This window comes from Scyliorhinus canicula, chromosome 7 (assembly GCF_902713615.1).
Source record: "Scyliorhinus canicula chromosome 7, sScyCan1.1, whole genome shotgun sequence".
NCBI lineage: Eukaryota > Metazoa > Chordata > Chondrichthyes > Carcharhiniformes > Scyliorhinidae > Scyliorhinus > Scyliorhinus canicula.
The window spans coordinates 167,343,147-167,370,502 of record NC_052152.1 but is presented as its reverse complement, the minus strand read 5'-3'; the positions used below and the strand labels follow the sequence as shown (position 1 = coordinate 167,370,502).

The 27,356-nt window shown below is 48.2% G+C and overlaps 2 protein-coding genes across 6 annotated transcripts in view; one reads left to right on the top strand and one right to left on the bottom strand.

Moving 5' to 3' along the window:
* jph2 (junctophilin 2) overlaps positions 1-10,757 on the bottom strand; it is a 184,639-nt gene extending 173,882 nt beyond the window's left edge. For 2 of the 4 annotated variants that reach the window (XM_038803220.1, XM_038803218.1), the window contains exon 1: positions 10,635-10,757. The gene's annotated coding sequence lies outside the window, so the exon portion shown is untranslated. Of the gene's footprint in view, positions 1-1,478; positions 1,595-10,081; positions 10,349-10,634 lie in introns of all 4 variants that reach the window. The other 2 variants (XM_038803221.1, XM_038803222.1) reach the window with 2 other exon arrangements.
* Positions 10,758-10,938: 181 nt separating this feature from the next.
* gdap1l1 (ganglioside induced differentiation associated protein 1-like 1) overlaps positions 10,939-27,356 on the top strand; it is a 98,766-nt gene continuing 82,348 nt past the window's right edge. The window contains exons 1-2 of one of the 2 annotated variants that reach the window (XM_038803226.1): positions 10,939-11,032; positions 18,158-18,320. Coding sequence is in view for 1 of the 2 variants with exons in the window: in XM_038803225.1 (XP_038659153.1) it covers positions 11,721-11,882; positions 18,135-18,320 (348 nt within the window). In the remaining variant the exon portion in view is untranslated. Of the gene's footprint in view, positions 11,033-11,714; positions 11,883-18,134; positions 18,321-27,356 lie in introns of those variants that run through there. The other variant, XM_038803225.1, reaches the window with a different exon arrangement.

Below are 27,356 nucleotides of genomic sequence, written 5' to 3'. Positions count from 1 at the left end.
ATGTCCAATGAAAGCAAGCATTCCGTATGCTTTCTTGACTACCTTGTCCACTTGTGTTGCCACCTTCAAAGATCTGTGGACCTGCACGCCCAGATCTGTCTGACTTTCTATATTCCTAAGAGTTTTACCATGATACTGCCTGGTATTTGTCTGGCATGAATGTAATTTACCACTTCTCAGCCCAAGCCTGGATATTTTTCAGGTCTTGCTGCATTTTTGCATGGACTGCTTCATTATCTGAGGGGACGCGAATGGTGCTGAACATTGTGCAGTCATCTACAAACACCCCAGATAGAAGGGTGGTCATTGATGAAGCAGCTGAAGATGGTTGGGTCCTTTATGAGTGATGTGCTGCATCAGTTCCTGCTCAGCAAGGGCATTGCCTCGAGCAGGACGACCAGCTACAACCCCCAGGGAAATGGGCAGGTGGATAGGGAGAATGGGACGGTCTGGAAGGCCGTCTCCTTGCCTTCCCTAGGAAGTCCACCTCTGGGGTTTCGCTCCAAATGTGGCTGGCAGCTCCTGGACCCTTCCTCCTCCGCAAACACGTGCGGATCCACAAGACGGACCCGTTGGTCGAAAGAGTACAACTATGGCACGTAAACCCACAGTACGGGGTGTACCCCAATGGGCGCCAGGACACAGTCTCTCTCAGGGACCTGGCACCAGCTGGATCCCCATGCACGGCCCAACATTGACACCCGCCCCTCCGATTGCCCCGGCGCCACCCACACTTCCCCCAGCGCACCTCACTACAGCCCCCGCCCCAGGACGATCCGTCCTCCCACTGGTTCCACCTGGGGATGAAGATGAGGACAGCACGCACCCGGAGCCACAGGCGACCAAGTCGGCGCCTGCATCACCACCGGGACTGAGGCGCTCACAGCGGAAGATCAAGGCACCCGACAGGCTGAATTTGTAAATTTTCACCAGACTGTAAACTTTAAATTTTGACAAACCTGTAAAATTTTTCCACCACCCCCGCTGGACTCTTTTTTTAACAAGGGGTGAATGTGGTAGTCACCACTGATTGTACAATAGAGGTAATACGGTAAGGCTCCTGTACTACAGGTATGGGGGTAGATCTCTGCCTGCTGGCTCCGCCCAGTAGGCAGAGTATAAATGTGTGTGCACACCGAGCTGCTCCCATTCTGTTCGCAGCTGCAGGAAGCCACATATCTCGGCTTAATAAAGCCTCGATTACCCTCTACTCTCGTCTCGTCGTTATTGATAGTGCATCACTTACCACCTGCTGCAGTCTTTGTCTGGTAACTATGTACTTTAGGACCTGGCTAGCTTGGTTTGTAGTTGTACTACCGAGCCAGCCATTATGATGGACACCGATGTTCCCCATCCAACATATATTCTGTGCCCTTGCCACCTTCAGTGCTTCCTCCTAATGATGTTCAACATGGAGCACTACCGATTTATCAGCTGATGGTGGATGGTATGGGGTAGTCAGCAGGAGGTTTTCTTACCCATTTTTAAACTGAAGCCATGATACTTTATGGGGTCCAGAGTTGATGTTGAGGACTCCCAGGGCAACTCCCTCCTGTCTGTACACCACTGTACCACCTCCTCGGCTGGGTCTGTCCTGCTGGTGAGAAAAGACGTAGCCAGGAATGGTGATGGTGATGTCTGGGACATTGTCTGTAAGGTATGATTTTGTGAGTATGACTATGTCAGGCTATTGTTTGACTAGTCTGTGAGACAGCTCTCCAAACTTTGGCACAAACCCCCAGATATTAGTGAGGAGGACTTTGCAGGGTTAATAGAGCTGGGTTTGCTGTTGCCATTTCCAGTGCTTGGGCGGATTCCCGGTGGTCCATCCAGTTTCATTCCTTTTTTGTGTTTGTATGGTGGTTGAATACAACTGAGTGGCTTGCTAGGCCTAGTCAGAGGGCATTTCACAGTCAACCACATTTCTGTAGGTCTGGAGTCACATGCAGGCCACACCAGGTATGATAGGAGATTTTCTTCTCTAAAGGACATTAGTGAACCAGACGTGGTGGATCTCGCAGAGGACCAATGTGGTTTTTAAGAGATTCCCCCAAAGTCCATCGGTGGGCCACCCTCCCCACCACAATGCAAGACTTTCTCACCCCACCCCCATCGTACACCACGCACTGCCCTGTCACCAAAGACCTCCTAATTAAAGAAACTCCCACTAAGACCCCCTAATTAACGAGAACCCCCCCCCCAAAGACCTCCCATCAGAGAGATCCCTGTCTGTAAGCTTCCCAGAAGAGATGATGTGGAGATGCCGGCGTTGGACTGGGGTGAGCACAGTAAGAAGTCTTACAACACCAGGTTAAAGTCCAACAGGTTTGTTTCAAACACGAGCTTTCGGAGCACGGCTCCGAAATCATTCACCTGAAGAAGGAGCCGTGCTCCGAAAGCTCGTGTTTGAAACAAACCTGTTGGACTTTAACCTGGTGTTGTAAGACTTCTTACTGTCCCAGAAGAGAGACAGCTGTGAAACTAACCTTAAATATGTTATACATAAAAATGAGACAAACACTAAAAATCAATGTCCAAATAAAGTCTGTGACATCTTTGCTGTTTCTTATTCCTGAGTCATAGAATATTGGATTAGAATTTCAGAATGAGGCCATTTGGCCCATTGAGTCTGCACTGACCCCCTGAGAGAGTTCCCTTCCTAGGTTCACTCCCCCAACCTATCCTCGTAACCCCACCTAACCTGTACACCCCTGGACACTAAGGAGCAATGTTACCATTGCCAATCCACCTAACATCTATGGACTGTGGGAAGAAACCGGAGCACCCGGAGGAAACCCATGCAGACAGTTACACATAGCCAAAATTGAACCCAGGTTCTTGGCGCTGTGAAGCAGCATGGCTAATCACTGTGCCACCGTGCCATCATTGAGGAGCAGCTCTAGATATCAGTGTGCAGTGTATGTAATTTAAACATGCAACAAATATAGGCTGCGCATATTTTGGCAGACTTTGTACTGCCATTGGACACAATCATCATATATTTCATGTCATCATGAAAACATCTTAATATTCAAGTTATGCCAACACATAGGGTCCAATTTTAACTCATTAAAACCCATTCATTTACAGAAAGTTAAAATCTAGCAGCATGAACAATATTAATTTATGTGTGGTCCCAAAAACCCTGCAGTGTCTGTGTACGCAAAGAGGTCAGTGGCCTGGACATTAGATTGTGGCGCCCTAATTCTAAAGGTTCAAAATGGGCACCAGGGAAGGCAGTATGGAGGGTGCCAGGCAAACATTTTATTTTTCTTCAGAAAGAAATGCATTGGCCATCTCTGATCTGGTTGGTCAGTAGACATTTTCTTTTATTCATTTATGGGATTTGGGCCTCACTGGCTGGACCATCATTTACTGACCATCCCTAATTCCATTTGAACTGAGTGTCTTGCAAGGCCATTTCAGATGGCATTTAAGAGTCAACCACATTGCTGCAGACCTGGGCCGGGATTCTCCCCTACCCGGCGGGACGGGGTCCCAGCGTAGCGGAGTGGCGCCAACCACTCCAGTGTCAGGCCTCCCCAAAGGTGCGGAATTCTCCGCACCTTTAGGGGCTAGGCCCGCGCCGGAGTGGTTTCCGCTCCGCCGATGGCGCCAAAACCGGCGCCAACGGCCTTTGGCACTACGCTGTCTGGCATCGGGGCTGGCCGAAAGGCCTTTGCCGGTCCGCGCATGCACCGGTGCGTTAGCGGCTGCTGATGTAACCACCGGCGCATGCGCGGTTGGGGGGGTCTCTTCTGCCTCCGCCATGGTGGAGGCCGTGGCGGAGGCGGAAGAAAAAGAGTGCCCCTACGGCACTGGCCCGCCCGCCGATCGGTGGGCTCCGATTGCGGGCCGTGGGAGCATCCCCGGGGTCCAATCACCCCGTGCCCCCCCCAGGACCCCAGGGGCCCGCTCGCGCCGCCAGTCCCGCCGGCACCAGAGGTGGTTTCAACCACGCCGGCGGGATTGGGCTGTCAGCGGCGGGACTTCGGCCCATCGTGGGCCGGAGAATCGCCGCGGGGGGCACGCCGATTGGCAGGACGTGATTCCCGCTCCCGCCGATTCCGGGGTGGCGGAGAATTCCGGCCACGGCGGGGGCGGGATTTACGCCAGCCCCGGGCGATTCCCCGACGCTGCGGGGGGTCAGAGAATTCCGCCCCTGGAGTCACATGTAGCTCAGACCAGATAAGGATGGGAGATTTCCTTCCCGAAAGGACATTAAAGAACAAGATGGGTTTTTACGACAATCGGCAATGACTTCATGGTTACCGTTAAACTTCAAATCTTGCCATCTGGCGTAGTGGGACTTGAACCTAGGTCCCCAGAGCATTATCCTGGGTTTCTGGATTACTAGTCCAGCGACAGTACCACTACGTCATTGCTTCTTCCAGGAAGGCACATGTCTGAAACAGGTATGAGGCCCAGAGAAGACTTCCGTTGGCAGCTATGGTGTGAGTGGTCGCACACAGGGCAGCTCCTGCTTGAAGGTGTAGAAAAGAGCTCTTTTTTCCTTGAAATCGAGTCAAACTTCAACGGAAAAGTATAACTGAAGGTGAGAGGAGAAGTTCCCCTGGGAGTGGCATGTCTGCTGGTTACCAAACCCGTCAGAAGAAAGTGAAGGATCTGGCCAAGGAGTTGGAAGAGACCTGTGGCGCAGCAGCTAGTGGAAAGATGGCGGAGGGGTAAGGTCAGTGCAAGTTGGTATAACAGTATAACAGTTGATGGCCTTCAACAAGGAAGGGGGAAGGACTAGCATGTGAAGGGGGTCTAACAAGTGGGGGGACTAGTACATTGAGGAGTCTAGCATGGTGGGTTCTCTAGCATGGGGGGGGCTGTAGCATTGGGGGGGGGTCTCCTACAGGGGGTCTAGCATGGATAGTTTTCTAGCATTTTGGGCCTAAGCATGGGAGGGTTCTGTAGTACGAGCAGGGGAGGGGGGTATAGCAGGGGGATTCTCTAGCACAAGGGGCTATAGCATGAGGGGTCCAGCACAGGAATCTAATATGTGCAGGGGAGAGGTCTAACATGTGGAGGGAGGGGTCTAGCATGTGGAGGGGGACTAGCAAGGGGGTTCTCTATTGGTGGCTGTAGCACGGGCGGTCTAGCATGGTGGGTCTCTAGCACAGAGGGTGCTATAGCATGGGGGGGATCTAGCATGTGGTGAGGGATCTAGCATGTGGAGATGGGTCTAGCATGTGGAGATGGGTCTAGCATGGAGGGTTCTCTAGCACAGGGCCTGGGGCGTTGGGAGGTTCCCAAGCATAAGGGGGGGGGGGAGGGATGTAGCATAGCCTATTCTGTAGCATAGGGGGCTGTAGCATAGGGGGTCCTCTAGCACAGGGTTCTCTTGCACAGGGGGAGCTGTAGCATGGGGACAGTCAGAAGCTTTTTCCCAGGGTGGAAGAATAAATTACATGGGGTTTAATGTGCAAGAGGCAGGGTTTAAAGGAGATGAACGAGGCAAGCTTTTTACACAGAGGGTGGTGGGAGCCTGGAACTCGCTGCCGGGAGAGATAGTGGAAGCAGATATAATAGTGACTTTTAAGGGGCGTCTTGACAAATACATGAATAGGAAGGGAAGAGAGAGGTATAGTTCCCGGAAGGGTCGGGGGTTTTAGTTTAGAAGGGCAGCATGGTCAGTACAGGCATGGAGGGCCGAAAGGCCTGTTCCTGTGCTGTAAATTTCTTTGTTCTTTGAAGAGTTACGTCAGCAGAGGAAGGAGATGCAGGAGGATCGCTTGAAGGCCATCGATGGGGCTGTGGCACCGTTGAAAGGCTCGATAGAGAGGGTGGAGAAATGTTTGGAGCCGCAGGGATCGCAGATCCGAGAGATTGAGAGGGCAATCTCTGGACACAGTGATAGAGTGGTGACACTGGAGGTGAAGATGGAGCCCTTCGGAGACCTTTGCAAGACATTGAGAGCAAAGGTAGAGGAGCAGGAAAACAGGACGAGAAGGCAGAATCTGTGAATAGCCTGCCTGAAGGATGCTGGCGGGGCTGGTGTAGAGGGGGTGCTGAACAAGGGCCCCGAGGTGGACAGAGTGCACGGGTCTCTGAGCCAGAAGCCAAGAGCTGGGGAGCTGCCGCAAGCGGTAATCATGAGACTCCACACATATGTGGAGAAAGAGAAGATTTTGCAATGGGCCAGGGAGAAGTGGAACAGCGAATGGGAGGGGAACAAGGTCCAAATATACCAGGACATTGGAGCTGAGCTGGCAAAACAGCGTGTGGGGTTCAACATGGCCAAGCTGGTGTTATATCTTTTTATTTATTTTTAAACTTTAGGAGTACCTAATTATTATTTTTGTCAATTAAGGGGCAATTTAGCATGGCCAATCCACCTAACCTGCACATCTTTGATGTGGAGATGCCGGCGTTGGACTGGGGTGAGCACAGTAAGAAGTCTTACAACACCAGGTTAAAGTCCAACAGGTTTGTTTCAAACATGAGCTTTCGGAGCACTGCTCCTTCCTCAGGTGAATGGGGGGAGAACTGTATAATTTTGGGAGACGAAGGTGTTGGCACTCTGGAATAATGGATAATACGGGTAGAGTGGGGTTTAAGGGAGGGGGGTTTATTTTCCTCCGATGTGGAGGGGTTTTCTTCTTTTCTCTGTTGGGTTGACAAAGGGTAGCAGGGGTGAAAAGTTTGTAAGAGGACGGCTGTTCCCCCCCCCCCCCCCCTCCCCCACCCATTCCCCCCCACCCCCCGCACACACACACCCCATCCCCGGCCCTCCTGCTTCCTGTGGCTGTGCTCTTTCATTTTGTTTGTCTTTGGAGAAGGTGACCTGTGTTTCGAGATGAGTCTTTGTTTGGGTGGGGGAGGACGAGGTCACAGAACAAAGAGCTGAGGGTGGAGGAGGGGTAGGGGGCCAGGAGAAGAAGCCTTTGGGCAGGAGATGCCACACTGGCTGGCAATACTGGTGAACAGAAATGAGTTGGGGAGTAGGCTGAGGGAAGTGGGGGGGGGGGGGGGGGGGGGGAGTTGCATCATGGCAAGGTTGGAGAGGAAACATAGAAACATGGTCAGGGCGAAGAAAGGAGCCACCTTCGATGGGTCAGGTATAGGATGAAATTAACGGGGGTAGAGCCAAAAGGGTAGGATGGCAGATGGTAGAGGAGAATTGAAGCATAAGGCTGAAAGCATGGAATGTGCGAGGGATCAATGGACCAGTAAAAAGATCTCGGGTGTTTGTGCATCTAAGGAGTTTAAAACCGGAGGTGGTCTTTCTGCAAGAGACGCACCCCCGCGTGAAGGACCAGGTTAGGCTAAGAAAGGGAGGGATGGGTGGAAATGTTTTCCACTTGGGGTTTGATTTAAAGTCATGGGGGTGGCCATTTTGATGAGCATGAAAACAGGGTTTGTGAACGCAAACGAAGTGAGGGACCCAGGTGGGAGATATGTGATGGTGAGCGAGGTATTAGAGGGGACGCCGGTGGTACTGGTGAATGCGTATGCACAGAATTAGGTTTTATGAGGGGGTTACTGGCAGCGATCCCCGGACTTCGCCACGCACCAGTTGATTATGGGAGGAGATTTTAATTGTGTCTTAGAAAAGAGGGTAGATAGATCGAGCCCCAGGTCAATGTGTAGGATACGAGTAGCAAAGGAGCAGGGCGGGTTTATTAAAAAGGTGGACCTGCGGCGTTTCAAGAACCTAGGGGGAAGGGAGTTTTCTTTTTCCTCACATGTTTATCGGGTGTATTCAAGAAGCAACTTTTTTGTAGTGAGCTGGGAGGTTTTGGTTGGGGTGGAGGGGCAGATTACGCGGGGATAGTAATTTCGGACCATGCGCCCCCTTGACTGGAGATTCAGCTTAGATCGGGACGGTAGCAGAGGCCGGGGTGGAGGCTCGATTCGGGGCTGTTGGCAAATAGAGAGTTTTGCAATAAAGTGCGGACTGCACTATAAAGATTATATAGAATTGAACTAAAATGGGAAGATGTCGGCGGCCACATTTTGGGAAGCACTAAAAGCGGTGGTCCGGAAGGGGGAATGTATCTTGTTCATGACACATGCGGATAGGGAAAGGAGGGAGGAATATGAATGGTTAATGAACAAGATAGTTGAGGTAGATAGGGAGTATTTGAGGCACCCCCCAAGGAGGGATTGGCAAGGATGAAAAATTTGCAGGGCAATTTGATAGGTTGATGACGGGGAGGGTGATAGGGCAGCAGTGTAGGGCAAGGGAGATCTGAAGAGGTGGGACACATTGCACTTGAATCTGATGAATATTCTGCCAAGGTTCCTGTTCATATTCCAGACACTTTTGATCTTTGTCCAATCGAAAATTGGATATGATTATCTCAGACTTTGTATGGGCAGGGAAGCTGCCAAGGGTTAAGAGGACCCTGTTACAGAGTTTGAGGCAGAAGGGAGGGTTGGCATTGCCAAACCTGCTACACTATTACTGGGCGGCGAACGTGGTGGGAAGGAGAGGGGACAGAATGGATTAGGATGGAGGTAGAATTCTGTAGTGGGTCCAGCTTGAGGGTTATGGTGACGGTGGCATTGCCAATGCGCCAAGGAAATACATGGAGAGCTCAGTGGTGCAGTCCATGGTAAAGGTCTGGAACCACCTGAGGAGGTATTTCAGGATAGAAGGGATATTGGTGCTGGCGCCGCTGTGCGAAAACCATGGTTTCGAGCCGGGGTGCGGGGGTAGATGGTATGTATAGGAAGTGGAGAGAAGTGGGGCTGGTTAAGGTGAGGAATCTGTACCTGGAAGAGTGGTTTGCCAGTATAGAGGAGCTGAAGGAGAGGGTAGAGCTCCCGAGAGAAAGTGAGTTTCGGTACCTGCAGGTAAGGGCCTTCATGCGAAAGGTTTGGAAAGAGTTCCACAGGTTGCCGAGGTACACTCTGTTGGAGCATCTGCTGCTTCCAGATGTGGAAGGGGAGGGCAAGATCGGAGACAATATGGCTGGCTGGGAGAGCAGGGAGGTGAGCAGGTGGTGTAGTTTAAGGAGAAGTGGGAAGGAGAGCTGGGGGAGGGAGATAAACTGGAGAGTATGGAGTGAGGCACTATGAGGAGTAAATGCGACCTCCTCATGTGCAAGATTGAGCCTGATACAGTTCAAGGTGGTACATAGGGTGCATATGACTCTGGCAGGAATTAATGGCTTCTCCAGGGAGCGGCAGACGAGTGGTGAGAAGTGTGGGCGGTCACCAGCGAATCACGCACATATGTTCTGGGGTTGTGCAAAGTTGGAGAGTTTCTGGGCGTGAGTGTTCATGACGCTAGCAAGGATAGTGGGGGAGGAGGTTGAGCAGGACCCTTTGGTGGCGATATTCGGGATATCGGAGCAGTCGAAGCAGATGGAGGAGAGGAAAGCCGACATTGTGGCCTTCACCTCTGTGATTGCCTGGCGAAGAATTCTGTTGGAGTGGCGGTCAGCCAAGCCGCCCTGGGTGGTGGCCTGGCTGAGGGACTTGTATGACATTCTTCGGCTGGGAACGGTCAAATACAAATTAAAGGGTTCAGCGGAGCACTTCGAGGCAAGATGGGGGATGTTCGTGGCCGTGTTTGAGGAGCTGTCCACCATGAAGATGGGGGGAATGGGGGGGAAGGAGAGGGGTGAAAAAGGGAAATATTTGCACAAATTATATGGTTGTGTGTTGGGGAGTTTGCCTCCTGAATTGTTTATGCTGTATAACCTTTTATATAACTTTGGAATAAAATACATTTTTTTAAAATTTGGGTACGCAAATTCCTTTTGTGAAACTGGTAATGTACTGTCCATGCACCAATCAGTATTTTTCAGATGCCCCAGAGCCAGACATGTCAGCAGTAATGGGATTGTTAATGACTGACACCCAAAATGTGAGTATTGTTTATTGTGGAGCATGGAGAAGCAAAGTCCTCTCCTGTCAGCTCCACATTAAACTGCGGGCTGATGGTCTCCGCCATTTGCCCCTCTCTTTTTCAAAAATTAGTTTTATTAAAGATTTTTCCCTGACATTTGCTCCTCTCTTGACTTCCTGCTCTCCCTCCTCACCCCCAAACTCACAAATCTTTCAGTTGGCCCCAAACAAGTTCACCTTGTGACAAAGATACATCCAAGGCTTGAAATGTTACCTCCGTTCTCTCTCCACAGATGCTGTCAGACCTGATGAGATTGTCCAGCATTATCTGGGGGGCTTTTCACCTTGTGCCTCAATCTCGCAACTGATGAGTTGTCCTTAGATCTGCAACAGGTTCCTGCAACTCCCAGGTCTCTGATTAATCAGTCCACAGACCTGTGTGCATTTTCCTGTTGTCATTTAGTGAGCGCACTGAGGTCATGCGTCAATATGTGCGTGCTCCACGAATCTAGGTCTTTAAGTATCAATCTTTAAGTATCATCTGTTAAACGGAATTTATAAGGTAGAGGTTTTATTAGTTTCTGAGGAAGGGTCTACACCTCAAATGAAAACAGATTTTTCCTTTGTACTGATGTGATTTGAACAGGCTATGTATTTTGCGCAGTTTCTGATTTTACTTCCGATTCCCAATATTCACAGGACATCTTTTTTTTGTTTTTATCTCCACTATTGATGTTCATGTAGACTGATATTCTGCAGTTGATTTTGCCACTAAGAAAATACTTCATCATTCCTCCCCGCCCCTCCCCCCCAAACGCAAATCTTACCTGTGGCTATTCATTTTATAATGATCAAATTAAGCAGTGGTCCAAGTACCGACCGCTGGGGAACACCTTTAACTCAAGCCAATTTATGATCCATGCTGCGACTGTCCCTTTGATTTCAACTTTTCTGACAAGCCAATATGTGGCATTTTATCAAACATCTTTTGGAAGTCGTTTACATCACATCAGCCCCATTGTCCTCATCAACAGTCTCTGTTACCTCATCGAAAACCTTCAAGCAAATTAGTGAAGCAATTTTCCCTTAACAAATCCATGCTGGCTTTCCTTGATTAACCTGCAGTTGTCCACGTTATTGTTCATTTTGTTTATGACGATCATTTAAAAATGTTTTCCCACCAGCATGATTAAACTGACTGATGTGTGGTTTACCCTGACACCAGGTTTGTAACTTTAACACAAGTAACCTCTTATTATGTACAGCATTATAATTAAACTTACAGAAAAATGTAACTATCGAACACCTCTTTCCCAATGCGCCCCCACCCCATTACTACCCCCACTCTCTACACATGCAGGGGCTGGTTTAGCTCAATGGGCTAGACAGCTGGTTTGTGATGGGTTGTATGGGTGATCTGTACAGCTTTTCCCAGTCAGTTGTGCACAAGTGCATAATGGGGGTCACAGATGCACTATTCGCGAGGACCTACACGTATATCAACTTAGACTGGGATGATGCGAGCCAGAACACCAGGGCCATGGGTTTTGCCCACATAGCAGGCTTGCTCTAGGTGCAAGGTGTCATCAACTGCACGCATGTGGCTCTGCTATCTACATGACAGCCATTTATGAACTGTAAGGGTTTGCACCCCCTCATTATCCAGCTTGTCTGTAACCATACAATGCGCCTCATGCAGGTGTCTGCCCATTGCCCAGGGACCATCCATGATATTTACATCTTGCAGCACTTGTAGATGCCATCCACCTTTGTGGGAGAGCAGGGGATGGAGGTATGACTCTTTGGGGTTGATGACACCAGTGAGGATGTCACAGACACCCGCTGAGACTCACAACAATGAGGCTCATGGGTCGACGTCTGTACTGATCAATCAGGCAATTGGACTGCTCAAGATGCGGTTCCGGTGTCTGGACTGGTGTGGGGGAGTCCTCCAATACTGTCCCCAGAGGGTGTCCCTCATCAGTGTGTACTGCACTCTGCACAGCCTGGCACTGCAGTGCGGCGAGCAGCTGGACCAGGAGAAGATGGAGGAGCACCACATCTCCTCAAATGAGGTAGAGGTTAAGGAGGGAAGTGAGGGACACCACATGGAGGAGGAAGGACTCCAGGCGATAGCCATCCTCAATCTCCATAGAGATAAAGCACTGAGTGTGTGCAGGGGGGTTGCAGAGCATGGTGCCATGAAATAACAATGTGGAGGATCTGTTTGGGTGAACAAGATGATGTTTAATACAAGAGCAATATTGCATATGGTAATTGACCTCTGCTAGCACGGGCAGCATGGTAGCACACGTGGATAGCACTGTGGCTTCACAGCGCCAGGGTCCCAGGTTTGATTCCCCGCTGGGTCACTGTCTGTGCGGAGTCTGCACGTTCTCCCCGTGTCTGCGTGGGTTTCCTCCGGGTGCTCCGGTTTCCTCCCACAGTCCAAAGATGTGCAGGTTAGGTGGCTTGGCCATGATAAATTTCCCTTAGCGACCAAAATGGTTAGGAGAGGTTATTGGGTTACGGGGATAGGGTGGAAGAGGGCTTAAGTGGGTCGGTGCAGACTCGGTAGGCCGAATTGCCTTCTTCTGCACTGTATGTTCTGTGTATGTTCTATGTAGTGCTTAGGTTTAGCCGTGCCTATTGTTTCTTACTCTTCTTCACTCTCCCGCTACATCTAAGTGTATCCCCAGTGTTGTGGTTTTTTCTTTTCCACAAAGTAAATGGAAGAGTCTCAGGCACAGAACGATCATTTATTGACCAACAGATTGGGAGACCACAACTTCAGAGAAAGACCTCTAGAGCTTCGGATGCCCGGGGCCCCTGGGCTCCTCCATGCATCAGATAGACAGCTGGAGTGAAATCCAGAAACTGCGCTGTCCTCTAGCGCTGACACTTGTGGATCCCCACTGGTGCCTGCATCATGCAGTTGAAGCTCTGCACCATGGATCTCATGCCATCAGCCATGGAGGTCATGAGCTGAACCATGGAGTGGGCATACCCCACCATGGAGTGCACATCAAAGTTTCCACTGCGGATACCACCCTCACGGTGTTGGCCATGTTGCATCGGGGTGATGATACCATCTCATCAGACAGAAGGCAGTGAGACTCCTCCAATCGGCATTGCAGTCCGATGAGGGATGCTATCATCCCTTCCTGATCTCTTCCTTTGCAGTTCCTGCAACTCGAGAATGACCAGACCGAGGGGCACATCAACAGCCTGAGGCTCAGTTGTATCTTAAGCACCGGCATCCCTCTGGGCTGCCGGTTCTCTGCGACATTCCTTTGTCCGCCTGCTGTAGATCTTCAGCTGTGAGGTGTTCACCTGTCAGTTACCCAGAAGCCTGCCATCAGTTAATCCCACCTGTCACAAAGCATGCTGCCGAAATATCCAAATTAAATAACCACCTTTAGTTAATACACACTATAAGGATGATACTCAAATCTGGCGACCATCTTTTTCCTGGTCTGGCAAAGATATTTTGAAAAGGCTGTTACAAAGGTTTTCCACACTACATTGGTTATAAGATTGAGAAGCTTGTTTTCTATAAACTTGGCCTTCAGTCTTGGTGGCTGGAAACTGGCCTGTCCACTTTTTGAGACTGCCAGTTGGTAACTGCCTGTCTTGCTTCTCAGGTCTGGTCTATTATTAGAATAATCTTTATTAGTGTCACAAGCAGGCTTACATTAACACAGCAATAAAGTTACTATGAAAATCGCCTAGTCGCCACACTCACAATTCACCTAACAAGCACGTCTTTCAGGACTCAAACCTTTGTTGTTCTTTGATTATGCCTTCTGCTGCCCTCATTTTCATTTGTCTGCCCCCATTAACTTCTTTGACTATACATTAGCATATGGATATATCACAGACCTTTCAAATCATCTATAATTTGTTTCTCCTCCATAAGCTATGCACACTTGATGATCATCTTAACTGCTGTTCTAAACCCATGGTCGGGTGAAGTGCATACCAATTATGGCCCTTTGAATACTGTCTGCTGCTGTCTCATGATGCATCGAGATATGAGTATTTGTGCTGGTGGAGTATGCGGGTGACAGCTGTGATGCCTCCTCAATTCTTGTCTCCACCATGTCACCCTTGACCTGCAAGGGGAGAGAGATAGCATTACCGCGTTATGAGGGATAAATGATGGGAGAAGGTTAACTCACATAAGGCTTGGACAATGGCTGCATGTCGTGATGGGGCAGCAGGGTAGCATGGTGGTTAGCATAAATGCTTCACAGCTCCAGGGTCCCAGGTTCGATTCCCAGCTGGGTCACTGTCTGTGCGGAGTCTGCACGCCCTCCCCCTGTGTGCGTGGGTTTCCTCCGGGTGCTCCGGTTTCCTCCCACAGTCCAAAGGTGTGCGGGTTAGGTGGATTGGCCATGCTAAATTGCCCATAGTGTCCTAAAAAGTAAGGTTAAGGGGGGGGGGGGGGGGGGTTGTTGGGATACGGGTATAGGGTGGATACGTGAGTTTGAGTAGGGTGATCATTGCTCGGCACAACATCGAGGGCCGAAGGGCCTGTTCTGTGCTGTACTGTTCTATGTTCTATGTTCTCACTTTGGTCTGCTGCCCCCACTTTGCCCCCTGCACAGATGCGGTCCTGCTCATTGCCTGCCAGCTCAAGGGCTCGGTCCTCAAAGGGCGTTAGGTATCTCAGCTCGGGCATGACTCCGGTAGGCTGAGCCAACTCATGCCAGTGTTGCTCGAGTTTGTCCTGCAATGAGACAGATGGGGAGAATGTAGACGGCAGTCCTGCCAGGTCAGATGGTGATGAAGTCTAGCATGCGTGGGACATGAGTGGGAGCAGGGATGTGAGGAGCAGGTTGTCGACTGAGGGGAACATGGCTCAACTAAATCTCCCATTCACTGCAGCGGGACCGGAGAATCCCACTGCCATGAACAGAAGGAGAATGCCAACCTTAACGTCTTCATAAAGATCTACTGCGATTAGAGGGGTCCTCTTATTTTTTTTCATGGGATATTTTCTTGTGGTAAACAGACACTATCAGCCGGTTAATGCAGCTGTTAGAATTATGAGACTAACCGCAACTAACATATTTTAGCAACTTATATAAATGTATTAAATTACAATTAATCACTAAGGATGCAAATGATTAATCAAAATGCAATTTATGTTAGAAATATAGAAACTTTTTTTACAATCTGCTAACATATATCGCTGCACATGTACAGGAGATATAAAGAATGGGGTAATTTTCTGTAAATTTATATTGGCCAACATGTTACATACATTATCACCCTCTTGTATCTTTTATTTTCAATGTTCTCTGATGAAGTTTATGACATTTTCTAGACTATGGTTCCATGGGCATTGACATGTTCTCTGATGAGGTTCATGATATTTGCTGGACAATGGTTCCTTGGGCATTGGCAGTGTTCCAGTACCACATCCAAGAAGCCATTCTTCATTAAGATGCCTATGTAATTAATATAAATTTTCTGACAAAGACAGAGTATCACGGTTATAAGAACGGATCTAAAATTGTGTTCCCAACAATTGGAAGGAACTTTGGAAAACCAGAAGGAATTAAAGAAAAAAGAAAGGCTTATATTTATATCCTACCTTTCATAACCTTAGGGCATCCCGAAAGTGCACTAATGCCAATTGAGTACTTTTTGAACTGTATTCGCTGTTATAATGTAGGCAACTTCAAATCTTGAAGTGGGCGTCGACTCAAAACCTTTGTAACATTGAGAACCAGATGAATCTCAGACTGGAGTTTCAGAACAACGGTGTTTTTTGACAACACCTGTTTCTAGTTGATGGCCAGAGTTTATCAAGATTAAGTGGAGATATATTCTCCAACCAAACCCCGCCCCCAAAAAAAAAATAACATCAAAAGAGAACCAGCCTATCTAGCACTCTCTTGTTGTCATCACTTAAGGCCAGAGACAATAAAATTACTTTGCCATCTAATTAGCTAGTCTACTTGCAATCGGATAATTAAAAATGCTTATTATAATTTCTTGATATGTGTCTGCCGTGAAAGATTGATACCAACAAGTTACCTTGATTGGTCAGATATTGAAACGGGTGGGGTAAAGGCTTTTATTTTGGAAAATTAAATGTAAGATTTGTTTTTCACACCGAAACCTGATGAAAGGGGAAGGAGTATTCAGAGGTTCCAAGAAACGTGGTAAATCTGGAGGAGGGTTCAGAATGTAACAAAAATGCTAAAAGGGCACAAGTCTCTAAGGGTAGCATGAGATGTTAAAGTGTAAAAGTAAATTCTGCGGCTGCTGGAATCTGAAACAAAGACAGAAAATACTGAACAATCTCATCGGGTCTGACAACATCTGTGGAGAGGGAAGGGAGCTAACATTTCGAGTCTGGAAGAAAATGAGTCACCCAGGCTCAAAACGTTAGCTCCATCCTCTCTCCACAGATGCTGTCAGACTTTCTGAGATTGTCCAGTATTTTCTGTTTATGTTAAAGTATAACTTTGACATTTAAATGATAGAGACAGAAGTTCAAAGCATGTCATTGGTTATAAAACAGATCCGTTTCTCTTAGAATTGAAATTAGAATGAACTATTATCCAAAACTAACATAGACATGCAAGGTAGGGTCTGTCAGCTGCTGTTAAATGTCTGCTTATCTTTTTTCTCTATTGAAATAATTGTAAAAGAAAATGAGACAGGGTTTATAATAGGCTGCTTATCCAATATCTCCCATTTTATAAAACTAAAGTTGAAATTTTACCCAACATTTTCAAATTGAGAACCACCACACTGATATCCCAAAAAGTAATTCAAGCACCCCAGAGGGAGGCAGGACAACCAACTTTACCAAAACTTACTCAGAAGGATAGAGTTCTTGGATATCAAGCAATTATATTATTAAATCTACAAATTGATCAGCAACATACTGAATTTAGTTACAGATACACATGTAAAGACATGTTTAAAGCTGTTCGCAGTGTCCTTGCATATATTTGTGGCGAATGGGATCAAAGGCTATGGGGAGAAAGCAGGATTAGGCTATTGAGTTGGATGATCAGCCATGATCGTGATAAATGGCGGAGCAGGCTCGAAGGGCCAAAAGGCCTCCTCCTGCCCCTATCTTCTATGTATCAATTGTAATGTCCTTATCACTAGTTCATCAGCTATGGTGGCAAAAATCAAGGATCAAACCAGGGTCTTCCTGGATGTGTAGCTCTATACAAGGCCAGACAGATTATTTACATAAACCATCCAGCTCATGGTCTTAAGCCTTCACTTAGCTTCAAAATATTTTCAGATCTGGTAGCAATTTCTAACATTTGAATCACACGCAATCACAGAATTGTTACAGTCCAGAATGAGGCCATTTGGTCTATCGTGTCAGCACTGTCTCTCCGAATGAGAAACTCACTTAACGCCATTCCCTGCCTTCTCCCTGCATATTCTTCGTTTCAGATAAGTCTGTTTCCCTTTCAAATCCTTCAATTGAACCTGTCTACATCACACTCTCAGGCGGAGCATTCCAGACCCCAACCACCTGCTGCATGGGAATGTTTTTCCTCATATACTTTTGTTTATTTTACCAATTACTTTATTCCTGACCCTTTCAGCAGTGGCTACAGTTTTGCCCTATCTACTCTGTCCAGACCCCTCATGATTTTGAATCCCTCCCTCAAACCTCCAAATGGATGTTCACGTGCTGTGCAGATCAAGGTCAATGTGCTATATGATGAAATATTCCATCACCTGAGTCACCTTGGACCCAACTGTTATTTTCTACTTGATAAATGCATTATCGTAACTAAAAAAAATAACTTAGCACCCCAGAATATACATACTTATAATAAAACTGTGCCTATTATGTCAAACTATTGTTACAGAGGTCTAGTATACCATAGATGCTATCTGACAGGGTGCTACAGGATGAACCCAGCAACCTGCCTGTATTTCACAATAGTAGGATGTTTCCACCTGGCGAAACCTCTTATCTGCGAGATATAACCACAAGTGCACACGAAATTTAATTAAACCCTGCGAGACTCCACACGATTGGATGTCCCAGTCTATAATATACAATAAGCCAGCCCATGATAGTAGATGTGTATATCGTTACAAGTATTCATCACTCTCAAATGTACTTTCTTAGAATAACTCCACCTCGTGTGTGTATATATATATAAATATATATAAAATATACGCACACCCCATATCTAATACATATTAAAATGATGTGACAGGCTGGAGGTTGCTGGGTCTCTTCCTGTTTCTGGTTTTGGTGCTGATGCTGAGGTTGATGCTTTCCCCCCTCGATTCTCGCCCTGTGTTTCTCTGTCATGGCGTCTCAGAATTCTCCTGCCTCAAACTGCAGCTGGTGGCCGATCTCAACCACAGAAAACGATGGAAAAGTCACCGAAGGCGACCAAAGCAGCACCCCGGCCGCAGAGCAGGCGGGATTTTTATCTGAGAAAAGCGAAAAAGACAGCGACAGCATCGTCTTGTACCATTGGACTCAGTCGTTCAGCTCTCAGAAGGTAAACACTGCGATTCGCTGTAGGTATATCACAGTGCACACACACACACACACACACACATTGCACAACAATAGATCCGTGCCTCGAAAGGCGGTCTTGCCTTGTTTTGTTGCTGCAGTACAAACTTCAACTAAAAATTAAAGGCACCAGGATTTTGCGATTTTTTTTCCCCCAAGTAGTTTTGAATGGTGCAGTGTGGTGTACCCTTTTTACAATCTCCACATTCCGGCTGTCACTTCCATTGCCTCGTATTGTTGCTTGATCGGGGAACAGTGTGAAATGCGTGTTTCTTTTTAAAATTCTCTCGACTACGGAATCAAAGAGTGAGTTTTACCTGAGGAATGCCATATCATTGTGGAAGGAAATACCGCAGCAACACCCACAATGCCTACAAAAAACAACATGGAATAACGTGGAGAGCATGTTGCCACACACACACGGGAGACATTGGGCACTGCCAGGGTGTTGCACAATGCAGACATATCTTTATAAATTACTGAAATGATTTGTGTGCGGGATTGGATGACTTTGCAAGTCTAACCAACGGACAGGGCTAAAGGCTCTGTTAAAAGACCGAAATGATGTGAAGTATGTCTGCTCTCAGTGAAAAGGCAGCAAATAGGAAGTCTTTCGATTCAAGCATCTCACTCGGTTTCGTTTCCGTGGTATTAGATCCTCTGGTCCTCTGGAGCAGGTTGATTCTGAATGTCATTCTATTATTTGATATAAAGTGCAGAAATATCAAACCCCTGCCGTGTTCACATCTGCTGTTTATGAGATAGATGGGGGGGGGGGGCTCTACTTCCTCTTGCCTTGTATTGGCTCCCTCAAACACATTTAAATACGTCTTCTATATTGGTATTTTGACGTGATATCATAATGTACGGGCAAAAATGGCTTTGGCACCCTTAACACTATTATTGTAAGTGTAGGAAGCAAAAAACGCCCGTACACAGAGCTAATAATTTTAATACACTAAAATCAAGAATAGTTTTTGGTCAGTAATCGCGCGGCATAAGGTTAAAGAGGACTTTCTTTTTCTTGTGAATGCGATATGAACACATGTTAGTTATTGAATAGAATCTGCAGGGTGGACCAAAAATACCTTCCATGTTCAGGTTGTTCCAGCTAAAATGTTCAGGACTCGCTTTGTCTTAAGTCATGTGATATTTCAAATAGCATGAATTTGCAAATAGAGAAACCCTAACAATATAAATTGGCCATCCTTCTTTTCAATATGATAAATACAATATAACAAACTCATCTCATATTTAGACAGTGAACAGGACTGGCTGTCAAGGTTTCTGAGGTCATGTGAACTCCTTGATCGGCTTCCTGTCTTGAAGTTCACTGCAACGTATTTCTGGGAACACTGCTATCCAGCAGGTACATTAAAAATCTGGGGCGGAATTCTCCGACCCCCCGCAGGGTCGGAGAATCGCCGGGGGCCGGCGTCAATCCCACCCCCGCCGTGTCCCGAATTCTCCAGCACCGGAGATTCGGCGGGGGCGGGAATCGCTCCGCGCCGGTCGACGGGACCCCCCCCCCCCCCCCGGCAATTCTCTGGCCCGCGATGGGCCGAAGTCCCGCCACTGTCATGTCTCCCGCTGGCGTGGATCAAACCACCTACCTTACCGGCGGAACCAGGCGGCGTGGGCGGGCTCCAGGGTCCTGGGGGGGGGGGTCGGAGCAATCTGGCCCCGGGGGTTGCCCCCACGGTGGCCTGGCCCGCGATCAGGGCCCACCGATTGGTGGCGGGTCTGTGCCAGTGGGGGCACTCTTTTCCTTCCGCCTTTGCCATAGTCTTCACCATGGCGGAGGCGGAAGTGTCTCCTGCGCATGCGCGGGGATGACGTCAGCAGCCGCTGACGCTCCAGCACATGCACGGACTTCCGCCGGACGGCGAAATCCCTTCGGCCCCGGCTGGCGTGGCGCCAACCACTCCTAGCCCCTCAATGTTAGGGCTTGGCGCCTAACGGTGTGGAGACTCTTTGGGGCAGCCCGACGCCGGAATAGTTCAATTTCTAAGTTGTTAGGAACTCGTGATACAATTTATAAAAAAGGTACTTTACCTTACTGTGCTAAAATGTAGGTAAAGTCTTACTGCCATATCAGACCATAGAAATTAGGGGCGGTATTCTCCCCTACCCGGTGGGGCGGGGGGTCCCAGCGTACTCTGCGGAATTCTCTGCACCTTTAGGGGCTAGGCCTGCGCCGGAGGGGTTGGCGCCCCGCTGACCGGTGCGAGCGGCCTTTCGCTCCCTGCCGGCCGCCGCGAATGGCCTTTCCGCCCCACCAGTCGCCGCGAACGGCTGGCCGAAAGGCCTTCGCTGGCCGGCGTGTGGTCGCGCATGCGCCGGAGCGTCAGCGGCCGCTGACGTCATCACGGCGCATGCGCGGTAGGGCGGTCTCTTCCGCCTCCGCCATGGTGGAGGCCTAGGTGGCGGTGGAAGAAAAAGACTGCCCCCATGGCACTGGCCCGCCCGCCGATCGGTGGACCCTGATCGTTGTCCACCGTGGGGGCACCCCCTAGGGTCCGATCGCCCCGCGCCCCCCCCCCCCCCTGCCCAGGACCCCGGGGCCCGCTCGCGCTGCCTGCTCCCGCAGCCACCAGAGGTGGTTTAAACCACGCCGGCGGGAGAGGCCTGACAGCGGCGGGACTTCGGCCCATCGCGGGCCGGAGAATCGCCGCGGCGGGTCCCCCGACTGGCACGGGGGGCCCGCCGACCGGCGCAGCGTGATTCCCGCCCCCGCTGATTCCCGGATTACGAAGGCCCCAGGCGATTCCCCGACCCTGCTGGAGGTCGGAGAATTCCGCCGTAGGTTCCTATAATATTGCACTTTTATTGTTCAATGCCATTTTCTTACATCATATCTGCATCTTCAGCAATATACATCCTTGCACTTACTTGATCCATCAAATCCCTACAGTTTAGCAGGAGGCCATTTGGCCCATCAAATCTGCACTGACTCTCTGATAGAGCATGCCACCTAGACCAACTCCCCTGCTCTGCCCCCATCTAACCCGCACATCTTTAAGCACTAAGAGGTAACTTCAGCATGACCAATCCACCTAACCTACACATATTTATTTGATCCTCTTGCAAGACCTGGTTTTTTAATAACTGGAACCAATATTCACTTGCTCGAATACCTTTTAAAATTGCATGTGTGTAACATAATCACCCAATATTCTCTGCGTAATTTGCAATCAGTCTTAAACTAAGTTTATTTTTTTCCACAACTGTATAATAAAATAGTTTTTTCAACATAGGATAGATTTTTAAAAACATTTTAACTTTTCATGTGTTTGCAACATTTTAAAAACTACAATATATACCTAAATATTTCCTAATTATTTTATTCTTTGGTTGAAACTATCAAAGACCCAGCAATAAACATTTCATTAGTTGACTAATTATACATACATAGGTATCTGTTACTTATTTTCAAAGTTGATCTATCCCCTCTTTATTAGCACCCGTACGCACTCCCTCATTACAATGATTGCGGCATGCAGTCCAATGCTGTGTGCATTGTTAAGTGGCTGTATGGCCCCAGGCTTGTGCAAGGTTAACACCACTGAAAGTTAGCCTGTGCTACTTAAATCCAGGATTGCACCTCTTGAAGGTAAGGTGCAACTTGCTGCAGCAGGGGTTCAAACTGGCTAAAAAAGAGTTGAGTTATAAGATATACATAGGAGCAGAATTAGGCCATTTGGCCCATCGAGTCTGCTCCGCAATTCGATCATGGCTGATCTCATCCTGGACTTAACTCCACCATCCTGCCCATTCTCAATAACCCTTTAACCCATTACCAATTAAAAATCTGTCTAACTCCTCCTTAAATTTACTCACTGTCCCAGCATCCAATGATCTCTGGGGTAGCGAATTCCACAGATTCACAACCCTTTGGGAGAATAGTTTCTCCTCAACTCTGTCTTAGTTTTCTACCTCTTATCCTAAGAATGCAGGACTGGATTCACCATTTTTGAGCCTAACTGTGGAGGATCTGCGGCGTTTTACGTCATAAAAATCGGTGCCACCCCCTCACTGACTCTGTGACTGGTGAGGGGCTAGCAGCCGTGCTGCATAAAACTCCTGGCTTCCACGATAAAGCGGCTGGAGAATGGCTGGGTCCGTGACCATGCATGCGCACGGTGACGACATGCGGCGGTCACGCCATAAAACATGGCACCGTCCGTGTGCATACCCCACCTGTCAGATAGTGCCCCTACCTGGCAACCCCCTGGCCACCTCCTGGCGACCCCCCCACAAATCCCCTCTGCCCTCACGGAAGCCCCCCCAGCCAGCAGCACTTTTCCTGCCCTACTGGGGTGGCGCAGAACACAGTCCGCAGCCACCACGCCGAGTTCCCGACCGCTGAGACTACACGTCAACTGCGTGGTCGGGAACTCAGCCCATTGGAGGCGGAGCATGGGGGGAGGGCCTTCAGGTGACATGGGGTAAGACTGTCCCAATGCAGTGCGGCCGATGACGTCTTTTCAGAGGGGGGGCAGAGCATACAAAACCTGCCCCCGATTTTGGTGCCAAAAGGGATTTGCCGCCCAATTGCTGATTACGAAATCAGCATCGGGGAACGGTAAATCCCACCAATGAACTCTTGTTCTAGAATGCCCCACAAAAGGAAGCATCTGCTCCATTTCTACTTTATCCATAGCTTTTATCATCGTATGTCCTATGTTTTTCATGTATAGAACAATCTGTCTGGACTGTACGCAGTATAGTACTTTTCACTGTACCTCAGTACACGTGACAATAATTCCAAATCCAAATCTACATCTTTTATACCCGAGGACCAGGAAGAACCCACAAAAATGGTGCAACAGGCCAGAAATCATGCCCCAACATTCTCAGGTGCCACATTGGAGGTCATGGCATAGGAATTGTACAGGAGGATAGAGTTCCTCTTTCCTTAAAGGGAGCCAGTAGACCCTTCAGGCAAATACTGAAAAAGCAGGGGGCCAGATAGCCATTGTATTCAATGTCAGCATTCTAGACCCGAGTGGATGCCACGTCAAAAGAAACCATGTGAATAGTCAAAGCTGGTAAATGTATATTCCATAACCTGCCATCTACATCATTAGCCAAACATATTGCTTGATACACAAAAGCTCCTTTTAACAATAAGATTTATCTGCCATCAATCATACCACAGATTCCTACTCTTACTTTACCCTCACATACCTAGCACCGCTGCATGTCAGACACTCTCATCTCACAGATTTCACACATTGCCAGCTATTCAACTATAGCAAGGACATCACCCAAACACATTGCACTACAATCACTGACACACTTTGCACTTTCTTGCAGGACAAGGTGGCTCCTAATACACAGCAGCAGCAGCTCACTGATGTAGGGGAGGCACAACTGTCTGTGCTTATCCCCATAGAGGAGACAGGTTATCACTGGAGTGGTTGTCACTAAGGCAGTGAGTAGTAGGTGGCAGGAGTGATACCATTTTGGATGACAAAGATCCCTAATCCACCTTCTCAAATCCTGTTTCACCCTCAGCCCACAATCTTTAATCATTTACTCTCTACAGATGATGTAACTATGCATCTCTTGCTTTTGACAACCACCTCCCCTCCCAATGATCTACCACTCCATCTTTCTGCCACTTCAACCCTGCCACAATGCCTTATGCTTTCAGATTCACTAGAACTGCTGTCAGGTCAGTCAGTGGTGCAGGAGGCTGAACTCCTTGAGGGACAAGATAATGCTGAAGAAGAAACACTCAGCGGAATTCTCCGTTCCTGAGACTAGTGTTGACGCCAGGGCAGGATTTGCGGAGTTCTGCAACAGCAAAACTAGTGCCACACCTTGACTGATTCAGCGGCTGTTAAATAGCTAGTATCACAGTCGCTTCCAATGTGAAACGGTGCAGGATTTGCTGTGTCCGTGATTGACACTCAGCAGGCTGACAAGCTGCAGTTTCATATACACACTTCACTCCCCACACACACTCATCCCAGCCAACAAGATGGCACTAGTTGCGCTGAAGCACACCTATCCCGCTGATCGGTCGGCAGAGGCCAGAGGACATCTGGAGGGGGTCTTTCCGTACCACCTCCCCCTCAGCAGCCTCGGGGACTGTTTTACAATTTTTGAAAGCACAAGTGAACCTCGCCGTCAGGAATTTGCCCCGGTGAAGGCAGAGAATCGCGGAAGCCCCGGAGAATACCATGTCAGGCCCGCTAATGATATCCAAATGGCATTTACTGTATGTGCGGAGTGGAACATGTTGGTGCCGCTGTCGAGGCACCGGAGAATAGTAATTTTGCATGAACCTGGCGTCCACCTCGATTCTGGCGTCAAAACCGATTCTCAGCCCAATCGCGTTTCGCGATTCCGGCATCGGCTGACGGAGAATCCCATCAACTGTCATTATACCTCACACTCATAGCTATTTTAGCTCTGATATTGGGACCGCACATACCTTGGAGGATAACGTGGATGTGCTTGTGATGAGGATCCCGGGTTCAATTCTGGCCTCAGATGACTGTCTGTGTGGAATTTGCACTTTCTCTCCATGTCTGCCAGGGTTATCTCCGGGTGTTCTTTTTTTTTCCCACAGTCTAAAGATGTGCAGGTTAGGTGGATTGACCATGATGAATTACCCTTAGTTTCCAAAAAGGTTAGATGGGGTTACTGGGTTACTGGAATAGGATGGAGGAGTGGGCTTAAATAGGATGCTCTTTCTAAGAGCCGGTGCAGACTTGATGGGCCGAAAGGCCTCCTTCTGCATTGTGAATTCTATGATTCTATGAGTTCCGGAGCTCACGTGGGCTTCCACCTGGCCAAAGGGAATAATAGGTACTAGCTCCCAAGAGGGCAAAATCCCACACAATGGGCATGCATAATTAAATTTTTGGTCCATTGGCAGGCCTGCAGAAATGCTTGTCACTGTCAAGGATTATAGAAATGTCTGGCTCCAACTTGACATAAAACTTTTCAAGGGACTTGCACCCCAAATATGAAGCGGGCAAGTGGTGGACAACTCCATGCAGATACCTGCTGCTCCAACCATGCTAGCAGTGTCTGATAGCTGATATTACAACTTCCATTGCTGTACAACCAGAAATCGCCCCACGTTTGAGAGCTTCAGGGGAAATTCAGACTGGGGCTATGAAATTTCAGCTTGTTGCCAAGCAAGCCCAGCTTGGTGCCATGCAGGCTCTGCCTGCTGCAATCATGGCATTGGATATTAATTTGCAAAAGGCTTTTAAGAGTGTCACAGCAGCCCAGCAATCCATCTTCCAGCTAACTGCAACACTGCCTGAGGAAGTGGCAGTGAAACAGTGAAACGCAGACATGCTGTGTCCTCTCTCAGTGCTGCCACCACTGGTCTTGCTGCTGCCTTTCACCCAGCCAAGACTGCTGTTGTCCTTGCTGAGACAGTGCAGTCTAAAGCCAAAATTTCTAAAGCCAAAATTTCTAAAGCCAAAATGGCACAGGGTTAACTTGCAAGGCCAACTGAAGTCTCCCCCACTGAATGTCAGTCATGCTGAAAGCACTGGGTTAGTACTACATAGGAGCACCTCAGGGCTGACAATAGCACTTGCAAAATGGGCAATAAGGACTTGCATAAGGGTGATTGGTTGAGTGTCAATATGGGATATTTTGTTCAAAGAGGTTGCTACCTCGTAGTTGTTTTGTTTTTTTGTTTTATTTTAGGATTGTGAATAAGAGTGTGTTGGTCCATAAGAGAAGGATGGTAAGATGTGGTATGTTCTGGCTGCCTCCTCCCATCCTCCTCTTCTTCCTGCTTCTCCTCCTCTTCCTGAAGTACTCACCATATCCCTTGAGGCAAAAGGGCTGTGTCCTCATGATCGCCAGATTGTAAAGAATGCAACAGATCATTAGAACATGGGCCATCCATTCTGGCTTCATGAACAGTCGATGCAGTGGAATCATTGCTTCAGTATCCCAGTTACCTGCTTAGTGGCATCCCTTGTAGAAGTATGGCTTTCATTATGTGAATGCTGACCATGTGCAGTTGAGTTCCGAAAGAAAATCATGAGGCAGGTGTAGAACATTTAATCCTTGTTGCCAGCAAGCACCCTCTGGTTTGACACAATGGTTGAAAGATTGTTGGACTGACGCAGAATGAATGCATCATGACCACGACCTGGATAGCGAGCACTCACAGCATGATGTGCTGGGTGTGGTCGCACACCAACTGCACGTTGAGTGAGTGGTAATCCTTGTGTGTTTGGTACACCTCACCATTAAGATCTTTTGCCTGTAAAGTCATGTGCATGCTGTTGATGCCACTCTGCACCATTTAAAATCCTACTATCCTGGCAAGGCATTTGTGTACTCCTCCTGCTGCTCAGATAGAAGACAATGATGTCCTTCCTCCCAGCATACAGTCTCCATCACCTCTCTGAGAAATTATATCTATGTCAGCTATTCCAGCCTAGAACGATCTAATCACAAAGGAGTTCAGGCCATGGTGACCTTTATCAGCACTCGCAGGGCCGTCTTCATCCTACTCTGAGGCCACAGGCCTAATTTGAAGAGATGGCAGAGTTCTCTGGACACCTGGTTCATGAATCACAGATGCCAAACATACTGCTTCTAGCTTAGGCAGAGGTAGGAGAGCTGTTTCCAGATGTGCCTGAGTGGAAGAAGCCTCTTCCTGAGGCTCTTTTGCTACTAAGCTGCTATCATAGTCCACAATTACCTGTATTATGGAACACAATTTTGCATTCCACTGCAGGAATAGGAAAATGTCAACAGACCACAAAACCAATGCCTTTTGACATCAACCCTTCTTAACCTTCTTAACCTTCTTCTCACTCCTTTCTCTCTCGTACCGTATAATGGCAGACAATAAAAATGCACTGTTAGTTCACAAATAATTTTGGAAATGTAGCAAACCTGAATTTGACTACATTAAATTTACAATAGTCTCATTGATAACTACTGTACAATAATAGGTAAAATACTGAAGAGAATGTATACCAGATGTACTGATGCACTTTCAAAAAAATAGGGCAGAACTTTC